At 47.4% G+C, this 26,005-nt stretch overlaps 1 protein-coding gene across 11 annotated transcripts in view; it reads left to right on the plus strand.

Moving 5' to 3' along the window:
• fat1a (FAT atypical cadherin 1a) overlaps window positions 1–26,005 on the plus strand; it is a 74,621-nt gene that overhangs the window by 46,132 nt on the left and 2,484 nt on the right. For 3 of the 11 annotated variants that reach the window (XM_048263272.1, XM_048263295.1, XM_048263280.1), the window contains 20 exons: window positions 656–4,726; window positions 5,457–5,653; window positions 6,281–6,434; window positions 8,902–9,135; window positions 12,461–12,850; window positions 13,006–13,220; window positions 14,361–14,498; window positions 14,729–14,872; window positions 15,541–15,738; window positions 16,901–17,485; window positions 17,574–17,802; window positions 18,060–18,116; window positions 18,757–18,923; window positions 20,598–21,066; window positions 21,780–21,933; window positions 22,312–22,422; window positions 22,864–23,504; window positions 23,644–23,781; window positions 25,313–25,372; window positions 25,889–25,924. In XM_048263272.1, the coding sequence (XP_048119229.1) occupies window positions 656–4,726; window positions 5,457–5,653; window positions 6,281–6,434; window positions 8,902–9,135; window positions 12,461–12,850; window positions 13,006–13,220; window positions 14,361–14,498; window positions 14,729–14,872; window positions 15,541–15,738; window positions 16,901–17,485; window positions 17,574–17,802; window positions 18,060–18,116; window positions 18,757–18,923; window positions 20,598–21,066; window positions 21,780–21,933; window positions 22,312–22,422; window positions 22,864–23,504; window positions 23,644–23,781; window positions 25,313–25,372; window positions 25,889–25,924 (8,388 nt within the window). Of the gene's footprint in view, window positions 1–655; window positions 4,727–5,456; window positions 5,654–6,280; window positions 6,435–8,901; window positions 9,136–12,460; window positions 12,851–13,005; window positions 13,221–14,360; window positions 14,499–14,728; window positions 14,873–15,540; window positions 15,739–16,900; window positions 17,486–17,573; window positions 17,803–18,059; window positions 18,117–18,756; window positions 18,924–20,597; window positions 21,067–21,779; window positions 21,934–22,311; window positions 22,423–22,863; window positions 23,505–23,643; window positions 23,782–24,176; window positions 24,239–24,527; window positions 25,246–25,312; window positions 25,373–25,888; window positions 25,926–26,005 lie in introns of those variants that run through there. The other 8 variants (XM_048263304.1, XM_048263345.1, XR_007195698.1 and 5 more) reach the window with 7 other exon arrangements.

The following is a 26,005-nucleotide window of genomic DNA, read 5'->3' on the forward strand; positions in this document are numbered from 1 at the left end:
GGTTTAGCCTGCTAGTAGTTAGTAACTGTGGGATCTGAATGCATGTGTGTCATCCAAGGGTCTTCAGCCCACTGGATCTCTATTCATGAATGGAATATTTGACAGAGTGAGAGTATAATGACTGTAATGTGTCGCAGACAGAGAAAAGGGACAGACAGACAGACAGAGGCAGATGGTTAGCTGAGATGTAGGAGGCCTCCTCTCATTTTCCCAGCATTGTTATTGTGTATAAACATGTCGTGTTTGGGGAGGGGAGACTCTGCCATAAATGTCACAGAGTGTGCACATTTCAGAGATATTTTGGATCTCTGGAGCTAATTGAAATGTCCTTGACTGGACTGCAGTGTATGCAGTGTAAAAAGAACGTGAGTGGGCAGCTTATTTGTCTAGCTGCTGGAAGGGAGGAACCCGTATTAATTACTTTTGTGTAAATGCAGTGTTGGCACTATCATACAATCTTTGCTAAAGTTAATTTGCGAACCATGCCTTTGAGAGCAATAGAATTATGCTAATAGGGGCCTTAAGATTACAGTAATGTCCTTATAATTTAATTTAATTTGGACTCAGATACACACTGTTTTTATTTAGAGAGAATTGCTCAGTAAGTACAACTTGTCAATAGGATTGATTTTTTTTTTGTATGTTTTATCTACAGGAAATGTTGCAAATTCATTTGCCATTGATCCTGTCCTGGGAACCGTTACTGTGGCAAAGGAACTTGATCGGAATAGTCAAAGCCAATTCCAGCTGGTGGTGAAAGCATCTGACAAGGGAACACCACCCATGGGTGCCACATCAACAGCTGACATCACTGTGACAATTTCTGACAATGCCACACCAAGGTTTACGGAACAGGAGTACTCTGCAGAAGTTAGTGAATTAGCCCAGCCTGGAACCTTTGTACATCTCGTTTCAGCTAGCAGTCAGTCATCTGTCTTCTACCAGATCAAAGATGGGAATATTAATGGAGCTTTTGACATCAACCCCAACTCAGGAGTAGTGATAACTCAAATGCCACTGGATTATGAAACCACTCCTTCCTACAAGCTCACCATTCAGGGAACCAATATGGCAGGACAGGCGAGCAACACCACACTGCTTGTCCATCTCAAGGATGAGAATGACAATGCACCGATATTCATCCAGGAGGAGTTCATTGGGATAGTTAGTGAGTCAGCACCTGTCAATAGCGTCATTTTGACCAGAAACAATACCCCATTAGTTATTCGAGCCTTAGATGCAGACCAGGATGCCAGCTCTCGTTTAATTTATCAGATTGTGGAACCATTTGCCCATAACTACTTTGCCATAGACTCTAGCACAGGGGCAATCAGGACCACCACTGAATTGGATTATGAGCAGAGAAATACTTTCCGCTTTACTGTTCAGGTGCACGACTTGGGAATGCCCCGACTCTTTGCTGAGAAGGCTGCAAATGTAACCATTGAGGTTATTGATGTTAACGACTGCTCACCAAAGTTTAACCAGGACCATTATGAGACCACAGTGTTAGTGCCGACATACAAGGGGGTCAAGGTGGTTGCAGTCAATGCCACAGACTCAGACTCTGGACCAAATGCCAGACTTATCTATTCCATCTCAGACGGCAATATTGGAGACAAGTTCAAAATGGACCCGGTTTCCGGCATTATCTCCATACAGAACGTCACACAGCTGAGAAGCAGGTACGAGCTGAGGGTAAGAGTGTCTGATGGCAGATTTGCTAGCACAGTTCCAGTGAAGATCAATGTTAAAGACAACAAAGAGAGCACTCTAAAACTCAAACAGACTTTATACAAGGTCACAGTTCAAGAAAATTCTTTAGAAAAGAAGACTTTGGCTGTCATCACCGCTGTTGGAAATCAGGTCAATGAACCGCTTTTCTTCACCATTCTGAACCCTGACAAGAGGTTTGAAATTGGCCGCACCTCTGGAGCTCTATCAACCAAAGGCATACCATTTGATCGAGAAGAACAGGATACCTATGATGTGGTGGTCGAAGTGACTAGGGAAGACTTAGAAGATGTTGCCCATGTTCTGGTGATAATAAGGATTGAGGATTCTAATGATAATCCACCCGTGTTTCTCAACCTACCATACCATGCCCTTGTTCAGATAGATGCCCAAGTTGGTCAGGTCATCCGACAAGTCACAGCTGCAGATGCTGACATTGGTAACAATGCTGAGATTTTTTATCACCTGCAAGAACAAAATGACTATGTCGAGATAAGCCAGACCGGGAAAATTTCCCTGAAAAGACAGTTTGAGAAAGAATACCTAAACACTGAATTTGTAGTAACTGTTGTCGCAAGAGATGAGGGTGAGCCATCCCTTTCTGCCTCTGTAGAGGTCCCGATTACTGTGGTGAACAAAGCTATCCCATTGTTTGAGAAGTCGTTCTACAGTCTGGAAATTCCAGAGAACATACAGTTGCTTACTCCAGTTGTGCATGTTCAAGCTAATGAGTCAGAAGGTCCTCGTATTGCGTACACCATCTCAGAAGGAGACCCTCTCAGTCAGTTCGCCATTAACTTTAACACTGGAGTTATTCAGGTGATTCAGCCATTGGACTTTGAAACACACCCGGCTTACAAGTTGAGTGTGAGTGCAACAGACTCTCTGACTGGTGCACAGTCTACTGTGTTTGTCGATATTATTTTGGAAGATGTCAATGACAACCCACCGGTGTTCCAAGATAAGTTCTATGAGACAAGTCTCTCTGAAGCCTCAGTTATTGGAACATCTGTGTTGCAGGTCACTGCCACAGATGCAGACACTGGAAACAATAAAGTAATCTTCTACCAGATAATAGAGGAAAAGGAAAAGAGCTCAGATTACTTCACTATTGACCGCGACACTGGTGCCATTTCGACAGCTCGGGCCCTCGACCATGAGGAAATGACCCGGCACAAGCTGACTGTAAGAGCTGTCGATGGAGGGGTTCCCGCTCTCTCCAGTGAGGTTGTTGTCACAGTCCATGTCACAGACTTGAATGACAATGCTCCAGTTTTCTCACAGAGATTATATGAGGCCAGTGTCAGTGAACTGGCACCTCGTGAACACTTTGTCACCCAAGTGCAGGCGTCTGATTCTGACAGCTCAGATGTTGGGAAGTTGGAGTTCTCCATTCTCTCCGGCAATGAAGCACAGAACTTTGCCATGGACAAAAGTACTGGTGCCATTATCATCTCTAACCACAGAAAACCACACATGGAGCCTTTCTACAACCTCAATGTATCTGTTTCTGATGGTGTATTTAGGAACTGGGCCCTTGTTAAGGTAACAACTGTTGGGGCTAACTTCCATAACCCAACTTTCCCTCAAGTTGATTATGTCGTTGAACTGCTGGAAAATACCCCAGCAGGCACCTTGGTTGCAGAGGTTGAGGCAAATGATGATGATTCAGGAACCTATGGACAGCTGACCTATCACATTTTGAATGACTTTGCGAAAGACAAGTTCTCTGTTAACGAGAGAGGTCAGATTTTTACTTTGGAGAGCTTGGATCGTGAGAATCCTCTTGAGAGAGTCATCCCAATCTCTTTGATGGCCAAAGACGGTGGCGGAAAGGTGGGTTTCTGCACTATTAACGTCATTCTTACAGACATCAATGACAACACACCTCAGTTCAGGGCTTCAGAATACAGGGTGAATGTTGCATCAGATGTCCCCAGAGGAACCTCAGTGGTTAAAATCATGGCATCGGATACAGATGAAGGAAGCAATGCTGACATCACTTATGCTATAGAGGCTGATTCTGAGAGCGTGCAAGAGAACTTTGAGATCAATCCGCTCACTGGAATCATTGTGACTAAAGAGAGTCTCGTTGGATTGGAGAATGACCTCTACACCTTCTATGTGAGGGCAAAGGATGCAGGAAACCTTTCGAAACAGTCTCTTGTCCCGGTCTATATCCGAATTCTGGCTCCAGAGGTGTCTGTACCAAAATTCGTTGAGCCTCACTACAGATTTGCCATTGATGAAGATCTCCCGATTGGTTCAGAAATTGATGTCATCCAGGCCGAGAGTGAACAGGCTGTTATCTATAGCCTGGTGAAGGGAAACACTGTAGAGAGTAACCTAGATGACATCTTTGTAATTGACAGAGAAAGTGGGTCCCTGAAGTTGGAAAAGAGCTTGGACCATGAAACAACCAAATGGTATCAGCTTACACTGCAGGCTCAGAGTGAGAACGAAGTAGGAGAGGTTGTATCCTCTGTGGATATCAACATTCAGGTTAAGGATGTTAACGACAACCAGCCCCTTTTTGAGGCAAACCCTTATGAAGCAGTTGTGGTTGAGAACCTCCCAAGTGGAACCTCTGTCATCCAAGTGAAAGCTACAGATCTGGATTCTGGCACCAATGGCCAGGTAGTGTACAGCCTGGACTCCACCCAAGAGTCAGCTGAGATTGCCGAACTTTTTGCTGTCAACAGCGAGACGGGATGGGTGACGACACTAAAGGAGCTGGACCGCGAGAAAAAGAGCAAGTACATTGTGGCTATCCTAGCCACTGACCGTGGAGAAAAAGTACAGCTAGTGGCCAGTACAAAGGTGGAGGTGATGGTGGCAGATGTGAACGACAACCCACCCCGCTTCACGGCTGAAATCTACAAGGGCACTGTGAGTGAAGATGACCCGCCACCGAGTGGGGTGATAGCCATCCTTAGCACAACTGACGCTGATGCGGAGGACATCAACAAACAAGTCAACTACTTCATCACAGGTGTGAATGCTTATTACAAATTGTAATGGGAACTAAGTGTATAATCTAAGAATCTGGGTAAATTAGTGTCCCAGATACTTCCAGACACGATTCAGTATGCAGCCATATTTCCTCAATTTAAATGAGTAAACATTTTGCCTGTTTTTCAACTTACTAATCAGCAGAGATTCCATAAAAATATTTGGGTTATATTAATGGGAAAAGGAAGAAAGAAAAAGGCTTGATAATTATCCCAGTAGCACTTTTGAAATTGACAGGGGAAATGCACTTCCCCTGGTATTAATTAACTTGTGTGGATAAGTCTGCCAGGTTTATTAGACAAATATTGGAAAGGGCTTCTCACAGTTTGCGGTGATGTAGGCTTACAGCCACATGCAGCAAGAACTGAACCAAATGTTCGTTATTTTTTTCAGTTCCTCAGGAGCCACGCAGTATTACAACACACATTCACATATGTATACAATACAAATAAATGTTCAATTAACTAAACAATATTTTGCTATTTATTTATGGCCTACGTGGTACTGGGTATTGATAGTATGTATTTCGCCATTGTGTATTCTTCATCACTATGATGTATAGCATTTATCTTATGGTTTTGTGGTCTCAACTGTTCTATGACCCTCTCCCCTTAGTCCAAGTAATTATGTGCATAAATACAGTAATCTCTTTTCTGTACATTTTTGATCATTTAATCTGACTGTCCTTCCCCTTGACTATGTTACTACAGGGGGCGATCCCCTGGGACAGTTTGCCATCGAGCATATCCAGAATGAGTGGAAGGTCTCTGTCAGGAAGGCCCTGGACCGTGAAGAGAGAGACAATTACCTGCTGAACATCACCGCCACCGACGGCACCTTTGTGGCCAAGGCTGTGGTAGAGGTCAAGGTGTTGGATGCCAATGACAATAGTCCTGTGTGTGAGAAGGTATGTTGGAACAACCCCTACTCCCATCCTTAAAACAGTAGTGACAATGTCCTAAATAAAATATGGTGATGGTTATTATGTCACATTGCATTACATTATTACTTCATTATGACGGTGTCTCAATGAAATACATTTATACAAACCCTGATGTTCTCAAGCTCTGGCTAGTAAGTGCTAAAATAATTGTAAAAATGCCATTTCATGGAGCACTTGAAGCCACTCTGTTAAAATAGAGGATTTGTGAAAGCACAAGGAAATTACAGACAAGTAGCTGTGTGAAAAGTGACTGTTTTTTTTCCAACTTGACTGTTCCTTTTGAACTTTGATTATTGTCATGTCTGTACTCTTTCAGTGGAAGTGAAATGACTGTAATTCCACTCTCTTTTGTCTCTACCCCCGCTTCACCTGAATTGCCCTCATTTTTGTTTTCTTTATATTCACTCCTGCCGTAACTGCTCTACTCACTTTCTAAATGCCCCCCCCCCCCCCCCCCTGCCTCTCCCCCTGCCACTCTTTCCATTCCATCTGCCTCTCTGCTTTCATTCCCTTTCCCCCTCTCTCTCCCTTCTTCATCTCCATCTCCTTGTCTCCTTCTGACCCCCCCCCCTCTCTTTCTTCGCTGTGTAGTCGCTCTACACTGAGTCTGTTCCAGAGAACGCTTCTCCAGGCAGGCTGATTCTGCAAGTCTCTGCCACCGATGCAGATATTCGCTCCAATGCCCAGATCTCTTACGAACTGGTGGGACGCGGGGCACAGCACTTCACCATCGACCCAGACACAGGTAAAGTGAAGGATATGCATGTCATCGAGCACCACTCAGATTACTCAGAAACTCAGATTAGCATTTATACAAGGAAAACCTTGTATTACCTATTGGTCTTGCAGTTGACTAGAATAGAAAAGTAGTTTTTTTTAAAATGAAGTTGTCTCACCAGTGTAAAATTAGCAGACTTTATATAGTAGACATTGATTGCATTTTGCATTTCCATTTACATATTCACTTGACACTTGTATTCAATGCTGTATGTAAGTGAGGTGGAGTGCAACTCATTGATCTGAAGTGCTCAGCCCTGTGGTGAAATGATATTTTCTCAGCTTCTTCAGGAACTGAGCTCTTAACCTTACATTGTGAGTGGTTTGGTGAAGCTGAGCTTCAGGAGCCCAAGCTAGACCCCAGGCCCCCGTAGGGAGGTCAGCCTAGCAGAGGTTATTCTCAGACTCCACTCCGTCATTGTCACATTATGGAGTCGGGCATTCGGCCATCTTCCTCATGGGGAGCGAATGTCCGCAGTGGCCTTCAGTCCTTGTGATGTGTATTCAAAGCACGGTGTTGTCCAAGGCTGAAGTCAATGTCAGTCTTTGTGTCTCATGTTTTAACAGCTACTTTGTTGTACTGATGACCAAGGGACAAAAGCAGCCATGAATGTCCTCATAGCCTTACACATGCATGATCAGATACGAACAATAAAATCCCTGCAAACATTTTTCATGCTTGTATCTACAACCCCACTCACACACACATACACACACACGCACGCACAAACACATGCACACACGCACACACACACACACAAATGAAACACAACTTTCAAATGAAAATATATGAAAATACCTTCCATGTTACCTTTCAGATATGCTATGTTTTGGCTCTAATACCTTCTGAGAGCAGAGCACAAGGCAGAAGTATAATCCTCAGTGATTCCATACAGCAGTCCTGTATCAAACATCAAATCTGATTGAATTCTAATCCCTGCTCTAGCATACATGTGTGCAAGTGTGTGCGCATGTGGGTGTGCATCTTTTGTGCCTGTAGTTTCAGTGAATGATTTGGTCCAAAGCCCTGTCATTAATTTAATTTAATATGTCTCGGGTCGATTCCCAGCTGTGAGGGGCGTCGGCCTCAGTGTTTAGGATCTGTAATTTTCTCACGCTGACAGCTCATATCCTGTCCGTCTTCCTCCAGCAACGCAGAAATTCCCACGTGGGGTAAGAAGTCCCAGTCCATATATCCCGATAGCTCATCTTATGCTAATAGACAGCTTGAAAAACGGCATCCATTAGTGTAAATGGAACTGTTCTGACAGCAGCAACAAGACAGCCGCCAAACAGAAGCCATTTAACTGTATGCTTTGTAGTGGTGGGTGAGTGGGTGGTGCTTTGGGGGAAAGGGGAAAGCCAAAGACAGTTGGCTTAAATCAGAGCAACTGCAGTGGTGCAAGTTTAATGAATCTGGAGTGTTTTTTTTTTTTGTTTGCTGTTTTAATTTATTTATCTTTTTCTTGAGGGAAAAGGAGAAAGTGCTCTATTGTGTGTCAGCGATGCCAAGAGCCTGATTCATTTTTCTGGAACTGTTTTTTTTTTTCTCCCAAAGAGTTCTGGCAGATGCTTTTTTCCCAGTGGGAGCTCTCTGGCTCTCATCGGTTCCATCTTACTCATCCAGTGGACCCTCAGGTCCTACAGTGCCTCCCCACGCACTCACAATCACAATTATTGTTCTCTCTTTCTCCATCTTTCTCTCTTTCTGTATCTCTCTGTCTCTCTCTCTCTTTTTCTTTCTCTCACTTTCTTTATTTCCCTCTCTTTCTCTTCCCCCCTCTCTCTCTCTCCCTATCTCTCTTTCACAAACACACACACACACACACATGCACACATGCACACACACACACAAAGGTACATAAGTACACAGACACACACATACATACAGTATGTGGACTCAACTAACTTAAAGTACACACAGATACTCACACTCACACATACTCATTTCCACCCACAAACTTCTGCTGAATTATTTACTTATTTTGCCTCTGAAGAGTACACGCTAGCTGTTTGGAAGCCTGGCTCTGCCTTTGATAGTGTTTGGAGGCAGCACACTGGAAGATGTTTTGCGGTCAGCTGCCTCTGACAGCCCTGCTGTGTGTTTTTGTCAGAGAGTTTCTGTCAGGCCTCTACTCGAATCGGTGCAGAAAAGCTCTCGTCCACACTATTCCATCAATGTGTTTGCTGCATAGAAATGGAATTATTTATCTTCTTTATTTGTCTGTTTTCTTTTCTCTCTATCTTAACCTGTGTGCTTGCTGATTCTGTCAGGGTCGACTGTGGGTGAAGATTTGCTGCAGAACCTGTACTGCAAAGCAGAGTCACAAACAAAACACACAACTCCACGCTGTTCATGTTTGTTTGCTGGGATGTAAATCCAAGTGTTGATTTGTTTTCTCTTTTTGTCGCCCTGTTCCCTTCGTCCCACGCAGGTGAGCTGAAGACGCTGCAGCCCCTAGACCGAGAGGAAGAGGCCGTTCACCGGATGAAGGTGCGGGCCCTGGACGGTGGGGGCCGGTACTGCGAGGCTGATGTGGAGATTACAGTAGAAGATGTGAACGACAACGCTCCACAATGCTCATCGAACCCCTACACAATCACAGTCTTTGAGAACACTGAGATCCACACCATCGTGGGACGTCTTCAGGCTACTGATGCTGACGCAGGTATGCACACTGTACTCTCTCTCTCTCTCTCTCTCTCACACACACACACACACACACACACACACACACACACACACACACACACACACACACACACACAGACACAAACATAACCACGCACACACACACACACTCACACTCGAAGTTGACAACTTATGATCTCTGGAAGGGGTCTGTAAGAACTACAAAGTTTTGAATCGACAACTTCTCTAGTTTAGGAAACTGAAGTTATAGATGAAAATATAGGTTCTCTTCTAGTCTGTATAGTTTCAGAATCAAAGTAATTCCGTGGAATGGCAAAATGCAACAGAAATTACACATTGTTGCAATATTGAATCATGGGGTCTCTGGCAATTAACATCCCTAATATCCACGCCTGTAATTCCTCTTAAATCATGCAGTCCAGTTTATAAAAAACCTGAAGACTTTAACAGGACCCTAATAAATCCAGTCATGCACATGCCTTAGTGAGAGGAGTATCAGTTGACGTAAGCCACAGATCATATGATGTCCCGAAAAGGTGGTGTTGTGCAGATCCCACTGCAGCGCAGGTGAAATCTTCTCTTTGTTTAGCATTCACCCACTCACCCTCATCAGGAAAGCAAGTGCTCAGGGACCTTCACATCACCTGTGATTTAGTGAACACTCACTCACACTCTCTTTCCCATTCTCCAACTTTCACACACACACACACACACACACATTTGCTCACACTATACCCTTAATGAGTGTCATTACAAGTTCAGCACCTTGGAGGTGTGTTTTACACGGAAGAAAAAAAAAGATTATGTGAACTGAACTGACAATTTGATGAAATTTGTTAAATTTTGTGTGCATTTATCTTCAGCCCAGTGACACTAGAGCCATCAGAGAGTTGTGCGGCGCCTGTTGCTGAACCCAGATTATGCTTACACAGAGTTTTTGCCTGTTCATTGGATCTCTGATACCCCTGAGTGGAGCGATCATTAGTCTGATAATCAGAGCAGACGGATGCAGAGACACTCTTTAAAGCTGCAGCCTGGGAGACTGCTGACTGTGCAGGACCTGCAGGGCCTTCAAACTAGCACACACACTCTAGTCCTACACACACACACACACACACACACATACACACACACACACACACACACACACACACACACACACACACACACATAAAGACAGACACACACTCACATAGTAGCCTCTTCCTCTTTCTATCAGATACAACACCATATGCAGATCACATCCCATGAAGTGCAGCAGAGACCAGTGGTCTCAGAAGTGATCAAATGCCCCTCCCCCATACCCCATATCCCCTTAGCAAATTAACAGCTCTATTTCCCCCTAATGCAGTTCCTCTTCTAAGACACGGCACCCAGTCAATAGAGGCCAATGCCGCTTTCCAAACAGAGCTATGAGACCATCTTTTCCTCTGACCCAAACTGTGAAACCCTCTCCCACCAGATGATACTTTCTAGAAGTATTTAGTAGTATTCGGTTATCATCATTATAAAATGGTGGGCTAATGGATGTCACACGGCAGGGGTGACTGAGGACAGGTTTGAAAAATCACACACACACACACACACACATAGACACTCCTCAGTGTTTGCTGGCCTGTGCACGTTAACCTCACTGAAACATCACAGGATGAGGCGCAAGATATTTGGCCTCCTTGATGTGCCTCGCGCTTCCCTCCTGTTGGCAGTTTGGAACCCGGGGCTTTTATCTGGCTCCAGGAGCAGAGGCAGGGTTTTGACAGACGCAATGAGATTGTGGAAGTAGGTCAGTCAGGCAGAAGCTGAGGACGCTTCAAAAGCAGGCGGTTTGCTGGTACTGCCATGGAGGTTCATAGTGCTTGCACCTGAACTAGCAGAGACAAGGAGAGCCGAATAAGGTCAGGTTCTCGCAGCTGTTTCTAAAAGTCCCTTGCCACTCCAACCAGACGGCGTGTGTGTGTGTGAGTTCCGCGCCCGTTATCACTATGACCTATACAGAGTACAGAGAAGACAGAAGAGATAGGATTTGGCTGGTTTTTGTTATCGTCGGAATTTGAAGAATTCAGTTTGTCTGCGTGCGTCTCTGTAGTCGTTCTTTGATAATGTGAGGCTGTTGGCGTCACCAGGGTCCTGTGTCCTGTGTCTTTTGCCGTTGTGTTCTTTAGAGTCTTGTGTGTGTGTGTGTGTGTGTGTGTGTGTGTGTGTGTGTGTGTGTTTGTGTGTGTGCGCGCGTGCTAACCCTTGTCTGTGTGTTCTTTTTGTGGTGTCTGTTGGAGTGATGCTCTGGCCATGTCAGGTGTAGCATGTTATCTATTTGCCGCATGATCCAGGCAGCCAAGGCTTATCACAGGCAGTACCCATGAAAGTGCCCAGCATAGGCAGGGGACAGTGGACTGGACAGAGCCAGTGCCCTTGGGCTCTGATTAGGAGATCTGTGTGGGGGAACATGCCATTCTCTTTCTCACGGCTCGATCTTTCACACACTCCCTTTCTCTCTTTCCCCCTGAAAACTGAAGTCCTCTTCAGTGTAGCCGTGTAACTGTAATACATTTCTCTCTCCACCCTCTTCACCTCTCTTATGTGCTTGGCTATCTCACAGTTTGAAAAAAAACTGGAGGAGACAAGCACAAAATTATGTGTTTACTGATGAGAGGGAAGATTGCTAAATGGCTTGGCACAATCCACTCAGCCATCATTAAGCAATTTCACAGAGACAATTTTGCCCGATAAACTCTCTGCCGATGTTTGTGTGTGTGTGTGTGTGTGTGTGTGTGTGTGTGTGTGTGTGTGTGTGTGTGTGTGTGTGTGTCAGTGTGCATATAGTCACTGTATGTATTTAATGTAGTCCCTGTTGTGTGTGTGTGTGTGTGTGTGTTAAAGGCTGGGTTGTTATTGGTGGTGGGGTTAGTCGACCAGAGAGTTAGTGGGTTTTCACCTGCAATGAGCAGGGAGGATTTGCTGATAAATGCAAATATCTCTCTCTCTCTCTTTCTCTCTCTCTCTCTCTCTCTCTCTCTCTCTCTCTATACCTCCATCTCCCTCTGGCCCTGTCCCCTAACTCAGCCACAGCTGATGATGAGCAAGGAGAATCAAATGCCTTGGCCCAGTTTATGTATCATATTTATAAATATGTCCACACCATAGTTAACTCATAGTTAACTTATTTATGAACTCGTCCATTGTTTTATACACCAGTTTCCTTGCCCTCTGTCTTGGACTGAAATAGTGCATCTTGCCTGTCTGCTTGTTTTATTTATGGACGGACTGTACAATTGATTTTTTTGTTCCTCTGATGTTGTTGCTCTTTCCTCACGTCTTCCTCCTTCACTTTCCTCTCCGCCCAGGCTCCAACGCCGAGGTGGCGTTCTCCCTGGCCGACTCGGCCGACGGCACCTTCTCCGTGGACGAGCGGAGCGGCCTGCTGCGGCTGGAGCAGCCGCTGGACCGCGAGCTGCGCTCCGTCTACGCGCTGCGGGCGCGCGCCACCGACCTGGGCTCACCACGCCGCCTCTCGGCGCTCTGCGATGTCAGCGTGTCCGTGCTGGACATCAACGATGACCCACCCGTATTCGAGCGGCGCGAGTACGCCGCCACGTTGGCCGAGGACGTGGCGGCAGGCGCCCAGGTGCTGCGCGTGCACGCCACCAGCCGTGAGAGAGAGGGCTCCAATGAAATCGCCTACGCCATCGTCAGCGGCAACGAGCGTGGGGCCTTCCGTGTGGACCCCTCAACTGGTATGTTATGATAAAATAAGATATTTGACTTTATTAATGTTTTCCATGCACAGTAAACCTAGAAACCGGTAACCATGTCTTCTTTTGTCCCACTCCTTTTTTACTCTTTCTCCTCTCCTGGCTCTCTTTTGCTCCCTTTCTTCCTCGCTGTTTAGGTGACATCTTTGTGATTGAAGGTCTGGACTATGAGACCTGCCATGAGTTCTACCTGACGGTGGAGGCCACAGACGGAGGCACCCCACCGCTTAGTGACATGGCCACTGTCAACATCAACCTGACGGATGTCAATGACAACAGTCCTCTCTTCAGCCAGGCTGTCTACTCTGCTGTGGTCAGCGAGGACTCCGAGCTTGGGAAGACCGTTGTGGTGGTGAGGGACTCTCTCTCTCTCTCTCTCTCTCTCTCTCTCTCTCTCCTATCTATCTCTCTCTCTCCCACACACTCTCTCAATTTCACCCTGATCTTTCTCTATCAATCACACTCTTTTGCACTCTCTGCGTCTCAGGTCTCTCTCTCTCTCTCTCTCCCTCCTCCTCCTCCTCTACTTCTGCCCTCTGGCCACCTGTCAAACTGACAAGTTTAAGGGTCTTCAGGTCTTCGATTCTCTCTTTCAGAACTGTCTCTTCCTCTCTTGCACTTTTTGCTAAAGCATGACTTTACTCCTTGTGATTTTACTCCTTATTTCTTTATCTCACCTAAATCTCAGATATAGTCATATATATATATATATATATATATATATATATATATAATCAACCAGTCTGGAAATAACAATACTACTACTACTACTACTACTACTAATAATAATAATAATAATAATAACAACAGTGCCGTAGTTGTGGTAGTTCTAGTGTGTCTCCTCTCCCCGCTCTGCTCTGCTCTGCCGTGTGTGTGTGTGTGCGTGTGTGTGTGGGTGCCTACCCCCTGCCCCAGCACAGCAGGCACACCCCCAGCCCTGTTAATTAGACACAAGTGTGGCTCATTATAGCAAGCTACCAGAGGCCATCACGACCCAACTCTCTCTCTCGCCTGCATGCTCCTCTTGCTTCTCTCTGTCCTTTCCTCTCCTCTATCCCATTTCCCTGTCCTCCAGCTCCTCACTCTGCCTCCCCCCCTCCCCTCTCCTGTCTCCCGTCTCTCTCTCTTTCTCTCTCTCTCTCCCCATGGTAGCCCTCTCCCTTCATCTCTGTCTCTCTCCCTCTGTGTATGTTGTTCTTCACATGTCAGATCTCAGTGAATATAAATGGCTTGCGGAAGGATGAGAGAGTGGGTGTAATTCTTGGAGGCGTTACACTCCTGTGCACTCTGATTTCCCTGCGGAGTCCTCGTGGCCCTGCTCAAGCCTTTCTGCCGTCACACTCTCCCCCGTAACACCTGTGTCCTTGGCTAATCTATTATAAACAGGTGTGTGTGTTCCTGCTGGGTCGTCATGCATCCCTCTCTTTCTCTCTCCCTCCCTCTCTCTTTCCTTCTCTCTTTCTCTCCGTCTCCCTTTCCCTGACTCTCTCAGGTCATGGCAGACGACGCCGACGGCCCCTCCTTCAACCAGGTGCGCTACTCCATCATCGACGGTAACCAGGGCAACCCCTTCACGATCGACGCGGTGCGAGGAGAGGTGAAGGTGGCTCGGGCACTGGACCGAGAGAAGGTGAGGCACTCGGCAGCTGCAGGGGTGTGCTCATCCCACCCCTACTGGCCATGTCGGCCCCCCTTCCAGCCAACAGACGCAGCAGGCCTCTGGCCAGAGCCACAACGTTTGGGCTGCCTATTGTGCTGTTTTGATTTGTTCTTTTTGTTCATTTCGATGTTGGTTACAGAAACGGTTGTTATAATTTTGTCATCCTGATCTGTGTGTGCGTGTGTGCGTGCGTGATACAGACCTCTGGCTACACTCTGACAGTTCTGGCATCAGACAGCGGAAACACACCGAGATCCAGCAGTGCCACGGTCAACGTGGATGTGTCGGATGTGAACGACAACCCACCTCTTTTCTCTCAAGCCAACTACACGCTCATCATCAAGGTGAGCCAAGAGAGAGATTGAGACTAGTGCATGGAAGGGGGAAGCAGCATTTAAAGAGAGATGGACTGAAATAAAGTGAGACATAGAGGATGGAAAGACAAATGAATGGATGCATAGTTTAGACAGAAAGCGGGGAACAGCAGCGAGTGATGGACGATAGAGTGGAGAGTGAAAAAAACAAGCATGAGAGGGGCAGGTAGAACATGAATCACCATCTCATTCCCTGTTGGAGTCCCCGGCAGTGAAAAGAAAGCAGAATTGAATTTCACAGCAATTCCAGCAAGCGGCCCTGAAGCCCACTGGGTTTTTGTGCTGTGAGACAATACCAACAGGAAGATGAAGGGCTCGCTTGCAGACTGTCTCCGCTGTCCAGTCTGAAGCTGTCACAGGAATGTTAAGCGTGTAACTGTATCCTATGGAAATACCTTCTTTGATCTGTTCCGGATGCTTTGGCAACTTGGCACATGCATCTCCAGCAGTATGCACGGACAGGGAATGTATACTGTACCTGGCCTCAGTACAGCTGTGTTTCAGTGGAGTGAAATGCTGTGTCTTAATCTGCTTAGTTTGTGGGTGCTTGGTCAGTGTGCCTGCTGTGCAGAATTACCCATCACACCCGTATTCTGTTGAGAGAGATTCTGATCGACCTGGTTCTGTATGTTCTGCAGGAGAACCGGCCAGTGGGCACCAGTGTTCTGCAGCTCACCGTGACCGACCGTGACGCCACGCACAACGGCCCGCCTTTCACCTTCTCCATCGTTGGCGGCAACGAGGACAACGCCTTCCAGATCAACCCCCAGGGGGAGCTGCTGGCCGCTGCTCCGCTGAGCCGACAGGCCAAAGACCAGTACCTGCTGCAGATCCAGGTGAGTCTGCAGCGCCTCCCACAGAGCACGGGGCAGACAGACCGGCCCAGTGGGGTCGTAGGTCAGCTCTCCTCGTTACCTCTCTGTCTTATCTTCCTCTGCTCTCGCTAGTCTCATTTCTCCTCTTGCTCTTGGACTGCTTCCTGTGGGCGTTTGGTTTTTAAGGGGTTCTTTTTTATGCTTCTTGGGAAACCTCCATGTGCAGCAGCACCCTGGCTGTAATGAATGCAGAGAGAAAAAGAAACGAGGGACCATGAGAAAGATGTGTAAATGTCTGGGCGGCGGGAGCTTTTGTGCTGTTTGGTATTCTGTTCACCAGAGCCCAGCCGCCCTCTCCTGTAGAGTGCAGATGCGGGTCAAACATGAAAGCACCGCTTTTTACTTCTCTCCCTTTCTCCATCCATCCCTCCTTCTTTCTCTCTCTCTCTCTCTCTCTCTCATTATCCTTCTCCGTCTCTCTCCTCTGTTTCTCTGTCTGTTTTGATATCCATCCATTTTTGGTGCTAATGACCTGCAGCTGAACTAGCCCACTGTGGTGAGAGAGAATGAGCGAGGGATGGAAAGAGAGAGAGAGAGAGACTGAGACGGTGAGAGAACAGAGTTTAGGTGGGCGGAAAGAGTCAGCAGTCAGCACTCTGAGCTGCTCTCTCTTTCGCTGAAATCTCCACCAGCTTTATCCTGTGGGTGCGTTTCAGCTCGCTTAGTTATTTATTTTTAAAGACCGGGCCCAGAATTCCAGGCTTTAGTCAGCCGTGCTTTCCCCTGGACACAGCACGTGGATCAGACCCATCTGCTGCGGTGCGTGTGGAAAAAAAAATAGATTTTTTAAATGCAATAATATTTACTTATGCATAGTGAGCTCGCCGTGTTCATGTGAGCGATGGAAAGGGATTTTCTCTAAGGGAAGAACTTGCTCACACGCTGGTACGGAGGAGAATATTAGACCACAAGCTCCCTCTACTGGCTGTACGAAATCACTGCAGTCATGAAGTCATGTTGTGTGTGTAGGGTCCTGTTCTGTAACTTGGAAAAACTTCACAGTTTGTTCTGTCACCCATGAGTAAGAGCTGCAAAAAGCTGCATATGTAAATACTCCAACAGAAGTTTGTAATTGAGTTTGACATTTTCCTTCTCATCCTCACCGACCATGTTTCTGCCTCAGGTGTCAGATAGTGGTCGGCCCCAGCTTCACTCCTCGGCGCTGGTGAGCCTGCGGGTGATCGAAGAGAGCGTGCACCCTCCGGCCATCCTGCCCCTGGATGTGTTTGTGACAGTAGCCAGTGATGAGTATGCCGGCGGGGTGCTCGGCAAAGTCCACGCCACCGACCAGGACGTGTACGACACGCTGACCTACAGCCTGGCCCACACCCCCGACTCTGCCCTCTTCGCCATCTCGCCGACCGACGGCAAACTCGTCGCGGTCGGGGCGCTGGACGCAGGGCAGTACGCGCTCAACGTCACAGTGACCGACGGGCAGTTCAGCGCCATGGCCCGGGCCAGCGTGCACGTGCGCCCCGCCGAGAGCCGCGCCCTAGAGAACGCCATCGGCGTGCGCTTCGCCGCCATTGCGCCCGAGGAGTTCATCGGCGACTACTGGCGCAACTTCCTGCGTGCGCTGCGGAACATGGCCGGCGTGCGGCGTGGTGAGGTGCAGCTCGTGAGCCTACAGCCAGCGGCCGACGCCTCCGGGGACCTGGAGGTCCTGCTGGCCCTGGAACGTTCCGGAAGCCCGTACCAGCCTCAGGAGGTATGTGAAACCATTCACAGCACAATCCTTTAATAACAGGTGAGCCCACACCAGGCAAGCACATGATGGAATGGTTTGCTCTGGACAGGTGGTGTTCCGGAAGCTCAACGCCTCGGTCGCAGTCATAGAGGAGATGACCGGCGTGCGCATCGTACGTGTCGTCAAGAAGCTCTGTGCCGGACTGCCGTCCGACTGCCCACCGAGGTTCTGCCAGGAGACGGTCACCTTGGAGTCGGCCGCCATGGCGACGTACAGCACTGCGAGGCTGAGCTTTGTCACACCGCGACACCTGCGCCAGGCCACCTGTCTGTGTGAAGGTACGAACACAACCTCCACACACACACACACACACAGACACACACACACACACACATACACATACACACAAACACACACATACTGTATGCTTATAATCTTTCATATTCCAAAAGACTCCCTTTGTGGCCTACTTCCCCTTGCATTCATGTACACTCCCACCCCTTCTACTCACAACCACCTTGACAGATATGTAATTATGTTCTGTCACTTTTGTCGCTGTCTTCATGTTGAACCCTGTTTGGCCTTTCACCCCTAGGAGGCAAATGCCCCGTGATGACCGACCAGTGTGAGGAGGGCTCTTGCCACGATGACAGTAAGTGTGAATCAGTGGAGAAGGGCCATTTCAAAAGTGTGTGCAGATGGCAGTAAATGTTGAGGGAACACAAGGGTCTTTTCCCTCTCTGCTCCCTCCCTGTCCTCCATTCTTTTGCTCATCTCTTCCCTTCATCCCTTTTCCACTCCACAAATCACAGCTGTGACTGTGTAAACTAGGCTAGAGGGAGAGTGATTTTGTTTTTTCTTTCTCTCCTCTTGCATCTTTGTTGTTGTGTTGGCACAGTGTTGCAGGATGTTTCGCCTTACTCCTTTCTTCTCCTCTCTCTCTCTCCTCTCTGCTCTCTCTTCCGCTCCCAGCGCTCACACACACACACCCCCACACACACACACACACACACACACACGTTCTTGTATCCTGTCTCTTTTCTCATCCTCTCACTCTGTGGTTCTCACTCCATCTGCCCTGCTCCCACCCTGAGCTGGCCTGAGTCCAAGCAGATTAGATTCATTGGCATGGTATAATTCATTGGCATGGTATAATCTCATTGGCATGGTATAATCTCAGCCAAAGAGTCGTGCTCTCATAATATTATGTCAACATTACTGTATTTTATTTCCCCTCCTAAATTAGCAGTCGACTCATTATTCCTCTTCGCTCTCGCCCTCTGCTTCTCTAGTTTCCCCAGCGGGCCCATCGCTGACGTTCAGTGGCAGCGGCTATGCCCGCTACCGGATGATGGAGAACGAGAACAAGGAGGAAATGAAGCTCTCCCTGAGGCTCAGGACTTTCTCCAGTCACGCCACAGTCATGTACGCCAAAGGCACGGACTACAGCATCCTGGAGGTCAGCTATCGCTAACAGCAGCTACATGCACACACACACACACACACACACACACACACACACACACACACACACACACACTGCCTGGAAGGTTTGAGTTTCCTGAGACTGACTTATTTGGACGGTGCTCCTAGAAGCCCAGCAGAGTGTTCACTGCAGGAGGAGAATGTGTGTGTGTGTGTGTGTGTGTGTGTGTGTGTGTGTGTGTGTGTGTGTGCGCGCGCGCGCGTGTTCGCCCTTTCAGGAACCTGTGCTCCTGCCTTCACTGTTGTGAAGGTGTTGACAGCTCATGGGATGCATACAGATGTCTTGGGGGTCCTAAATCTCCAGTCATGGCGACCACTGAATGTGTCTGTTTATTTATACCATAAAGGGAATGTGTCTGGGACTCCCTGTGTTTTTACCCATAATTCAGTTCTTTCTAGTTCAGAGACTTTTCCCGTGAAGGGCACCTGGAAGATATCACTCCGCTAAAATGACTGGCGAGAGAGTAGTTGTAGGGAGAAAGAAATAAAGAAATGGGGGAAAAAAATAGAACATTTCGGTTGAGTTATTTTAGGCTGGGAGGGAAATGGAAAAGGCTTTCTCACACATTCCTCACCGGCAACGTCAGACTGCAGTAGGGGTGGCCTGAGAGAGACAGAGAGAGAGATGGTGAGAGCACGAGTGGTGCAGAGAGGGTGATAGAGAGGGAGAGGGAGAGATAGAGAGAGAGGGGGGGGATGGAGGAAGAGGGTGAGAGATCACCCTGTCTGGTACATTACATTAGATTATCCTGTTAATCTCCCTGTCTCCACTCGTTCCCACTGGGCTGCAGTGGTTGGCCATGGGAACACACGCTGGCAGAAATAACACAGCCAGCCAGCAGGCCGATGCAGAACGGCTCCTTTGGTCTCCAGTGGATTAGCCGCCAGCAGCTGATTTGGGATTCCGCGGTGGAATCTGAACTGATAGTTATTGCTCTCTAAGTGTGTTTCTGTCAGAGAGAGGAAGTGAGATTTTCATTGTAAGAGCTTCACAAAAGGAGTCGGTCATGAATCACCTTCCAGCCACTCATTCCTCCTATGGCTTTCGTATGGTCATATGTAATGGTATAGATTATGGATACTAGGAGATAGGTTGCTTGCACTATTTTTACATGTTGAGAACTTAAATGTACTGAAGCGTTGTCGAATGAATCAAAGCATTATTAGAGTAAGAAAGGTTGCAGCAGTTTTCTGCGTTCTCCCTGCACCTCATTCCAACTGTTGTAAGAGGGTGGTTCTGAACTTAACAGCAGCTAACAAGGCCAATCGGCAGTCAATTATAAAGGTCTGCTTCACACTAACTAAAAACTAATGATGCTGTGAATAGGAGTCAGACTAGCTTCATTTAACATGATGAAGAAATCAATTATAAAATGACACTTCCCTCCTTGTTACCTGAACAATGTTAGATCACCACAATGTGTTCATGCAAATAGTATAATGCACTATTTCAGGTTTAGCCTGGCAGAATTACATGAAAATGAAAACCGATTAAATGATGAGGATTCACTCTTACATGTGTTAAATGTTTTAAATATACACTGTTGGATATTGCATGATGGGAAAATAAACACGTTGGTTATGATACTGTATAGCATTGGAGGATTTTGAGCTGGTGCTGAACGTCCCTCACCCTTTTCTGCCCCAGATTGTGAATGGCCGACTGCAGTATAAGTTTGACTGTGGCAGTGGGGCGGGCCTGGTCTCCGTGCACAGCACGCAGGTGAACGACGGCGAGTGGCACAGCGTCACTCTGGAGGTGGACGGCAACTACGCCAAGCTGGTTCTGGACCGCGTGCACGCCGCCTCCGGAACCGCCCCGGGCACCCTCCGCACCCTCAACCTAGACACCAGCGTCTACTTTGGCGGTCATATCCGACAGCTGGGCGCGCGGCACGGCCGGAGCCTGCCCGCGGTCAACGGGCTCCGCGGCTGCATGGAGGCACTGGAGCTCAACGGTCAGGCGCTGCCGCTGCGTGCCAACGGCCGGGCACCCCACGCAGTGCTGGAAGAGCTGGTGGACGCCGTGCCTGGGTGCAGCCTGGCAGCGCTGGCAGACGGATGCTCCAGTAACCCATGCACCAACGGAGGAACCTGCTCCTCTCTGCCCAACGGAGGTACGTGCGGTCAATGGCTGATGAACTGACTGAAGGCAGATGTGCTCCATTTAAACATTTGTGTAGTGTGAAAACATTTGTGTTTGTGTAACATTTAAAACATTTGTGTAGTGTAAAAACATATGTGTTTGTGTAACCACCTTTATTTCTATGTAAGGAATTATCCCTGTGACAACGATGTGGTAGAAGTGTCTGTACTACTGTAGTAGTAAGTCTGTAGACAGCAGGGAAGGCATTTATGGGTGTGTCAGAACTTCAAACCCCTACCAACAGAGCACCACCCTATAAAACAAAATTATTGGGAGAACTTCAGATGTAGTCTTTACTTTCCGCTGCCAGTGCTTAATTCATGACTGTATCCACACCCCTCATAAAGTGCATTAGATGTGCATCGTTTAGGGCTTAATGAAATAGTGTAGACATTCTACATTAAAGCTCATAGCTTTTGTAGATTCAGTGTTAATACAGAATGTGCCTTGGTTTAGCCATATGAAGCATTGAGTGCTGCATGCTGGGCAAACAATACAGTGCAGTACAATTTGTTTTAATATGGAAGTCCAATAATCCAGCATATATCTCAGTGTTCCATCTAAAGCAAAGACAGGCCTCCTCCTGCATTAGCGTTGCGTTAAGCTTCCAGCGTGTTTGTTTTAATAAAGCGCTGACATTTTCCCGGCAGCGACTGACGCTAATGTCTGCCTCCCTCTCCGCAGGCTTCTTCTGCAAGTGCACTGCAGCCTTCATGGGTACCCACTGTGAGATTGGCATTAGCCCCTGTGCCTCCAACCCCTGCCTGTATGGGGGAACCTGTATCCCGCGAGGAGACGACTACTACTGCCAGTGCCGTGGACAGTACTCTGGCCAACGGTATGTTGAAACCATTACTGTACCATTCTCTCCTTTCAAATGAGTCATGAGGTGTACTGATTCTGAATTTAATATACAGCGTTTGCCTTCCATATCAATACTGTGTGTCTAAACAAATATAACACTCCGTAAACACTGCCCAGGATTAAAGTAGGTTTATACATCTGTGGTCAAAGCCTTGGACCGTATTGACTGACGGAGGAAATGAGGCCATGTGAATCAATAAACCCCCAGATCCAAATGCAAATATGCCATTAATGCCGATTAAATGAAAATTGGATTCGGAAAGTGCCGATGCAAGTCTATGTCGAGCCACCAGTGTTATTCATCGTGTTGAGAGATTGTTGGAAGGTCTTGAGTGTTCTCTTGTTCCCTCAGGTGTCAGATGGGTCCATACTGCAAAGATAACCCGTGCAAAAACAGTGGCAAATGTATCGACAGCCTTGACGGACCCGTCTGTGAGTGCGAACCTGGTTTCCAAGGTGACAGGTAAGAGTTGCTTCAGGGGACCTGTCCTGTAGCGCCAGTTTAGAAAACAGCAATTAGAAATGATACATTTGCTGGAGACAACATTGAAACTATGTTAAAGTGTAACAATTGCAAGTTGCATGCCTTGTTGTCCATTTTCCTTTCCTATGGAGACACATAACATAACAAAACCAGTTCATTACTACACACGACTGTTTAGTATTTACTAGAGGGACTGAAGGATTATATCGAAGACTTATATCGAAACGTTAGTGTTATGTTCTCCACCTTTTACTAAATAAATTGAAAATTAAGAAGACATCTGAGCTGCACCAGCGTCTCTCTCCAAAATATCTGTCCTGGCCTGGTTGCACCGGATTGTCGTCAAACGACAGAAGCGCGGAGAACCCTCCTTTGTTTAGTATTTACTATCTGAGGTGTTTCCCCTTCTTTCCTTCCCAGGTGCCTGAGCGATGTGGACGAATGTGTGAAGAACCCATGTGCCAACGGCGGGCAGTGCCAAAACACCTACGGCTCGTACAACTGCAACTGCTCTCGCGGCTTCGGTGGGCGTCTGTGCGAGGAGCTCATGGAGGTTCGCAACGAGTTTGTTTCCACCTCGTGGAACATTGGCTTGGAGGAGGTGGTGGGCATCGTAGTGTTTGTGGCAAGCATCTTCATCCTGGTGCTGCTGTTCGTGGTGGTGAGGAAGCGCGTGTGCCGCCGCAAGTCAAAGTCGGGAAACGGCGAGGACAACAAGCGCCCGGGGAACTCGGCGCCGCACACTTTCCGCCCGTACTTTGACTCGAAGCTGAACAAGAACATCTACTCGGACGTTCCCCCTCAGGTACCCGTGCGCCCCATCTCATACACTCCAAGCATCCCCAGCGACTCACGCAACAACTTGGACCGCAACTCCTTCGAGGGCTCGGCCATCCCAGAGCACCCCGAGTTCAGCACGTTCAACCCAGACTCAGTCCACGGGCATCGCAAGACCGTGGCTGTGTGCAGTGTAGCACCCAACCTGCCCCCACCCCCACCCTCCAACTCGGTCTCAGACAGTGACTCCATTCAGAAGCCCAGCTGGGACTACGACTATGATGGTAAAATGACCCCTGAAATAGGAACTTCCCTATACCGCTTTTCCCATTTGTTTTGTCTTCTTCTTCAAAATTTATAACGGACTGTGACAGTGATTGAGGTCCACCTAGACATTCACTCAAATGTGTTTTTTTTACACAGCTAAAGTGGTAGATCTGGACTCCTGCTTGACAAAGAAACCAGTGGAGGACAGTGCTGGTCATCCTTACAACACAAGGGGGAGCATGTCAGAGGTCCAGTCCCTCAGCTCCTTCCAGTCAGAATCCTGTGATGACAATGGTATGTGTCAGCCACAGGGTGTTTCTCTAACCTAAGCTTTTCTGATAGCACTCATCAGCGCTGCAAGTTTACTTAGGTTATGAATATTAGGTTCATTAGATGTTATGTGAAGTGTTATTATCTAGAGGCTATTGTTAGCACTGACTATAAACTACCTCCATCAGGCTGCAGCATACAGTGCATTTAACAGTATGTTTCTATCAGGTAGTAGTGTTTTGTTTAAGAAGAGTACTAATATGTGATGGGATGTTGTCCTTGGTGACCTGTGTGCATTACTAACCCGTTCTCTTTTTGCGTGTGACTGGACTGGATGGATTGGCTCGTTGGTGTGGCTCTGGGTTATGTGTTGTTCTCTTTCTCTCATGCTGCTGCTGCTGCTGCTGCTGGGACTTCAGTCCCCATATGGATCAAATCTGTCCACAGACCCAGAGTAGGGTTTTAACTAGGGGCCAGCTTTGTAAGTTTTCAGTCACATCAGTGTAGAAGGAAGTGATCAAAAAAGCACCTTGTGAGATTCTCCTGGCCTAAAGAGCTTCAGCGTTCCCATCCTGCAGAGGTTAAATCTCCACTGCCCTATATGAAAAGCTCGCCAAGCTTTGCTTTGAATTACAGACATCTGAACAAATACAGACTAAAGAACATCCCGGCTCGCGGGAGAGAGATTTTAATATTGGCAATATCGGCAAAATGATTTCTCTTTTTTTCCCTGTCTTTTTCATTTTGCACGTTTCTTGGCGATTATTAAGGGCGCAATGGATGGCTGAGGAAAACGGCGCGGAACATTAAGCCAGGGTATAAAGTACAAATGATGGTCTCCCATACTTGCTTCACCACCCCCTGAATATTGTCTGCAGTCATGAGTCCATTTTGTTGGTGGATGTGACAGTGAATGTGAGGAATGTCCTCTCCATCAGACTACCCTGACCTTCATCTGTACTAATCCTGAAAAAACCCAAATCCCACCCGTCCTATCCCTGCCTCAAATGTACCTTCCAAATTTTTGTGATTTGTGAAACCTACTGCTCCCATATTCAAATGCCCTGTTCGGCCCTCTGCACTAAGGCTGGAAACGCTTTTTTTTCTATCCTTGAGAATGTCACTGATCCTTCCTCCCATACTGTTAATGGCACCCTTGGCATCCTGGCACTGTTGTTTGTACTTGTTTTGTTATCTTGGCACAAAGGCCCCCTCACTGTACTCCTCTCCACAGTCTTGTGTTGTGACCTCTCATGAGTGCTCAGACGTGTTGAAGTAGGTGGTCTTGTGCTTCAGTCAGTCAGTACAGAACCCTCCATTCTCCCCTGAGCGTCCACAACAAAATCTGCTGGGGAAAAAAAAACGTGCTGTTGGGAAATGTCTCTTGTATGGTGATGTTTCTCTGCTGGCCTTCCTGGTTTTAGTCTGGTTTTGTGTCATTTTCCCCTCCCTGAGACATTTGCACTAACGCTAGATCTCTCTTATCTACCCTCCCCCACCCCACCACCCCCCCACCCCCCATCCACCCCTCTACTGCCCCCTCACCTCTCACAAGCCTCCATAGTGACTGTAATCCACCTTGTCAACTCTGCCGTTGACTCGGTGGGGCGAGAAGGTACTCTTTTTCATTACCTCCAACCCGTAGTCATCCGTGTCTGTCAGCCTTGCGTGTCTGTAGCTCTCCTTTTGTCCTCCAGTGCTGGGCCTCCAGGCAGACCAATCAGAAATGCCATTCCCTTACCCAGCAGTACAGCTCGGTAGACGCTCGCTCGAGCAGTAAGTTGAATTTGGTGGCTAACTTGAGCTCCTCGATGGCAATTTGGTCTAACTCGATTGAAGAGCTAACAGAGCATTCGACCTCTGATGGAAATTTCGTCTTGGTTGAATTCAGTCAGGTCATTTACTCCACCATTAGCATTTATTCCTGTTTATTTGACTGCTCCACCCAAATCCACCAAATAGCCTTCACCCTATTGCAACAAATGGCATATCTGGTGTCTGTTCTGATCTCTGCTGGTTAAGTTGCAGGTCTTCCTGTGTGCTGTGGTTGTTTGCTCTGCCTCTCTGCTGTACTGTAGTGTTTCTGGACTTTGACATGTCTTTCTCTCTTCCCTTTACCTTTTCCTTGAAGACTCATTCTCAGTTCATGAGCTCAAGACCCCAAGAGGTGATTTTTATCAAGTGTTTGCCTGAAGCCCTGTGTCCTCCCCACTCACGTTATTAAACAAGCAACTTAAACATGTCTTGC

The sequence above is a fragment of the Alosa alosa genome, chromosome 1 (assembly GCF_017589495.1).
Source record: "Alosa alosa isolate M-15738 ecotype Scorff River chromosome 1, AALO_Geno_1.1, whole genome shotgun sequence".
NCBI lineage: Eukaryota > Metazoa > Chordata > Actinopteri > Clupeiformes > Clupeidae > Alosa > Alosa alosa.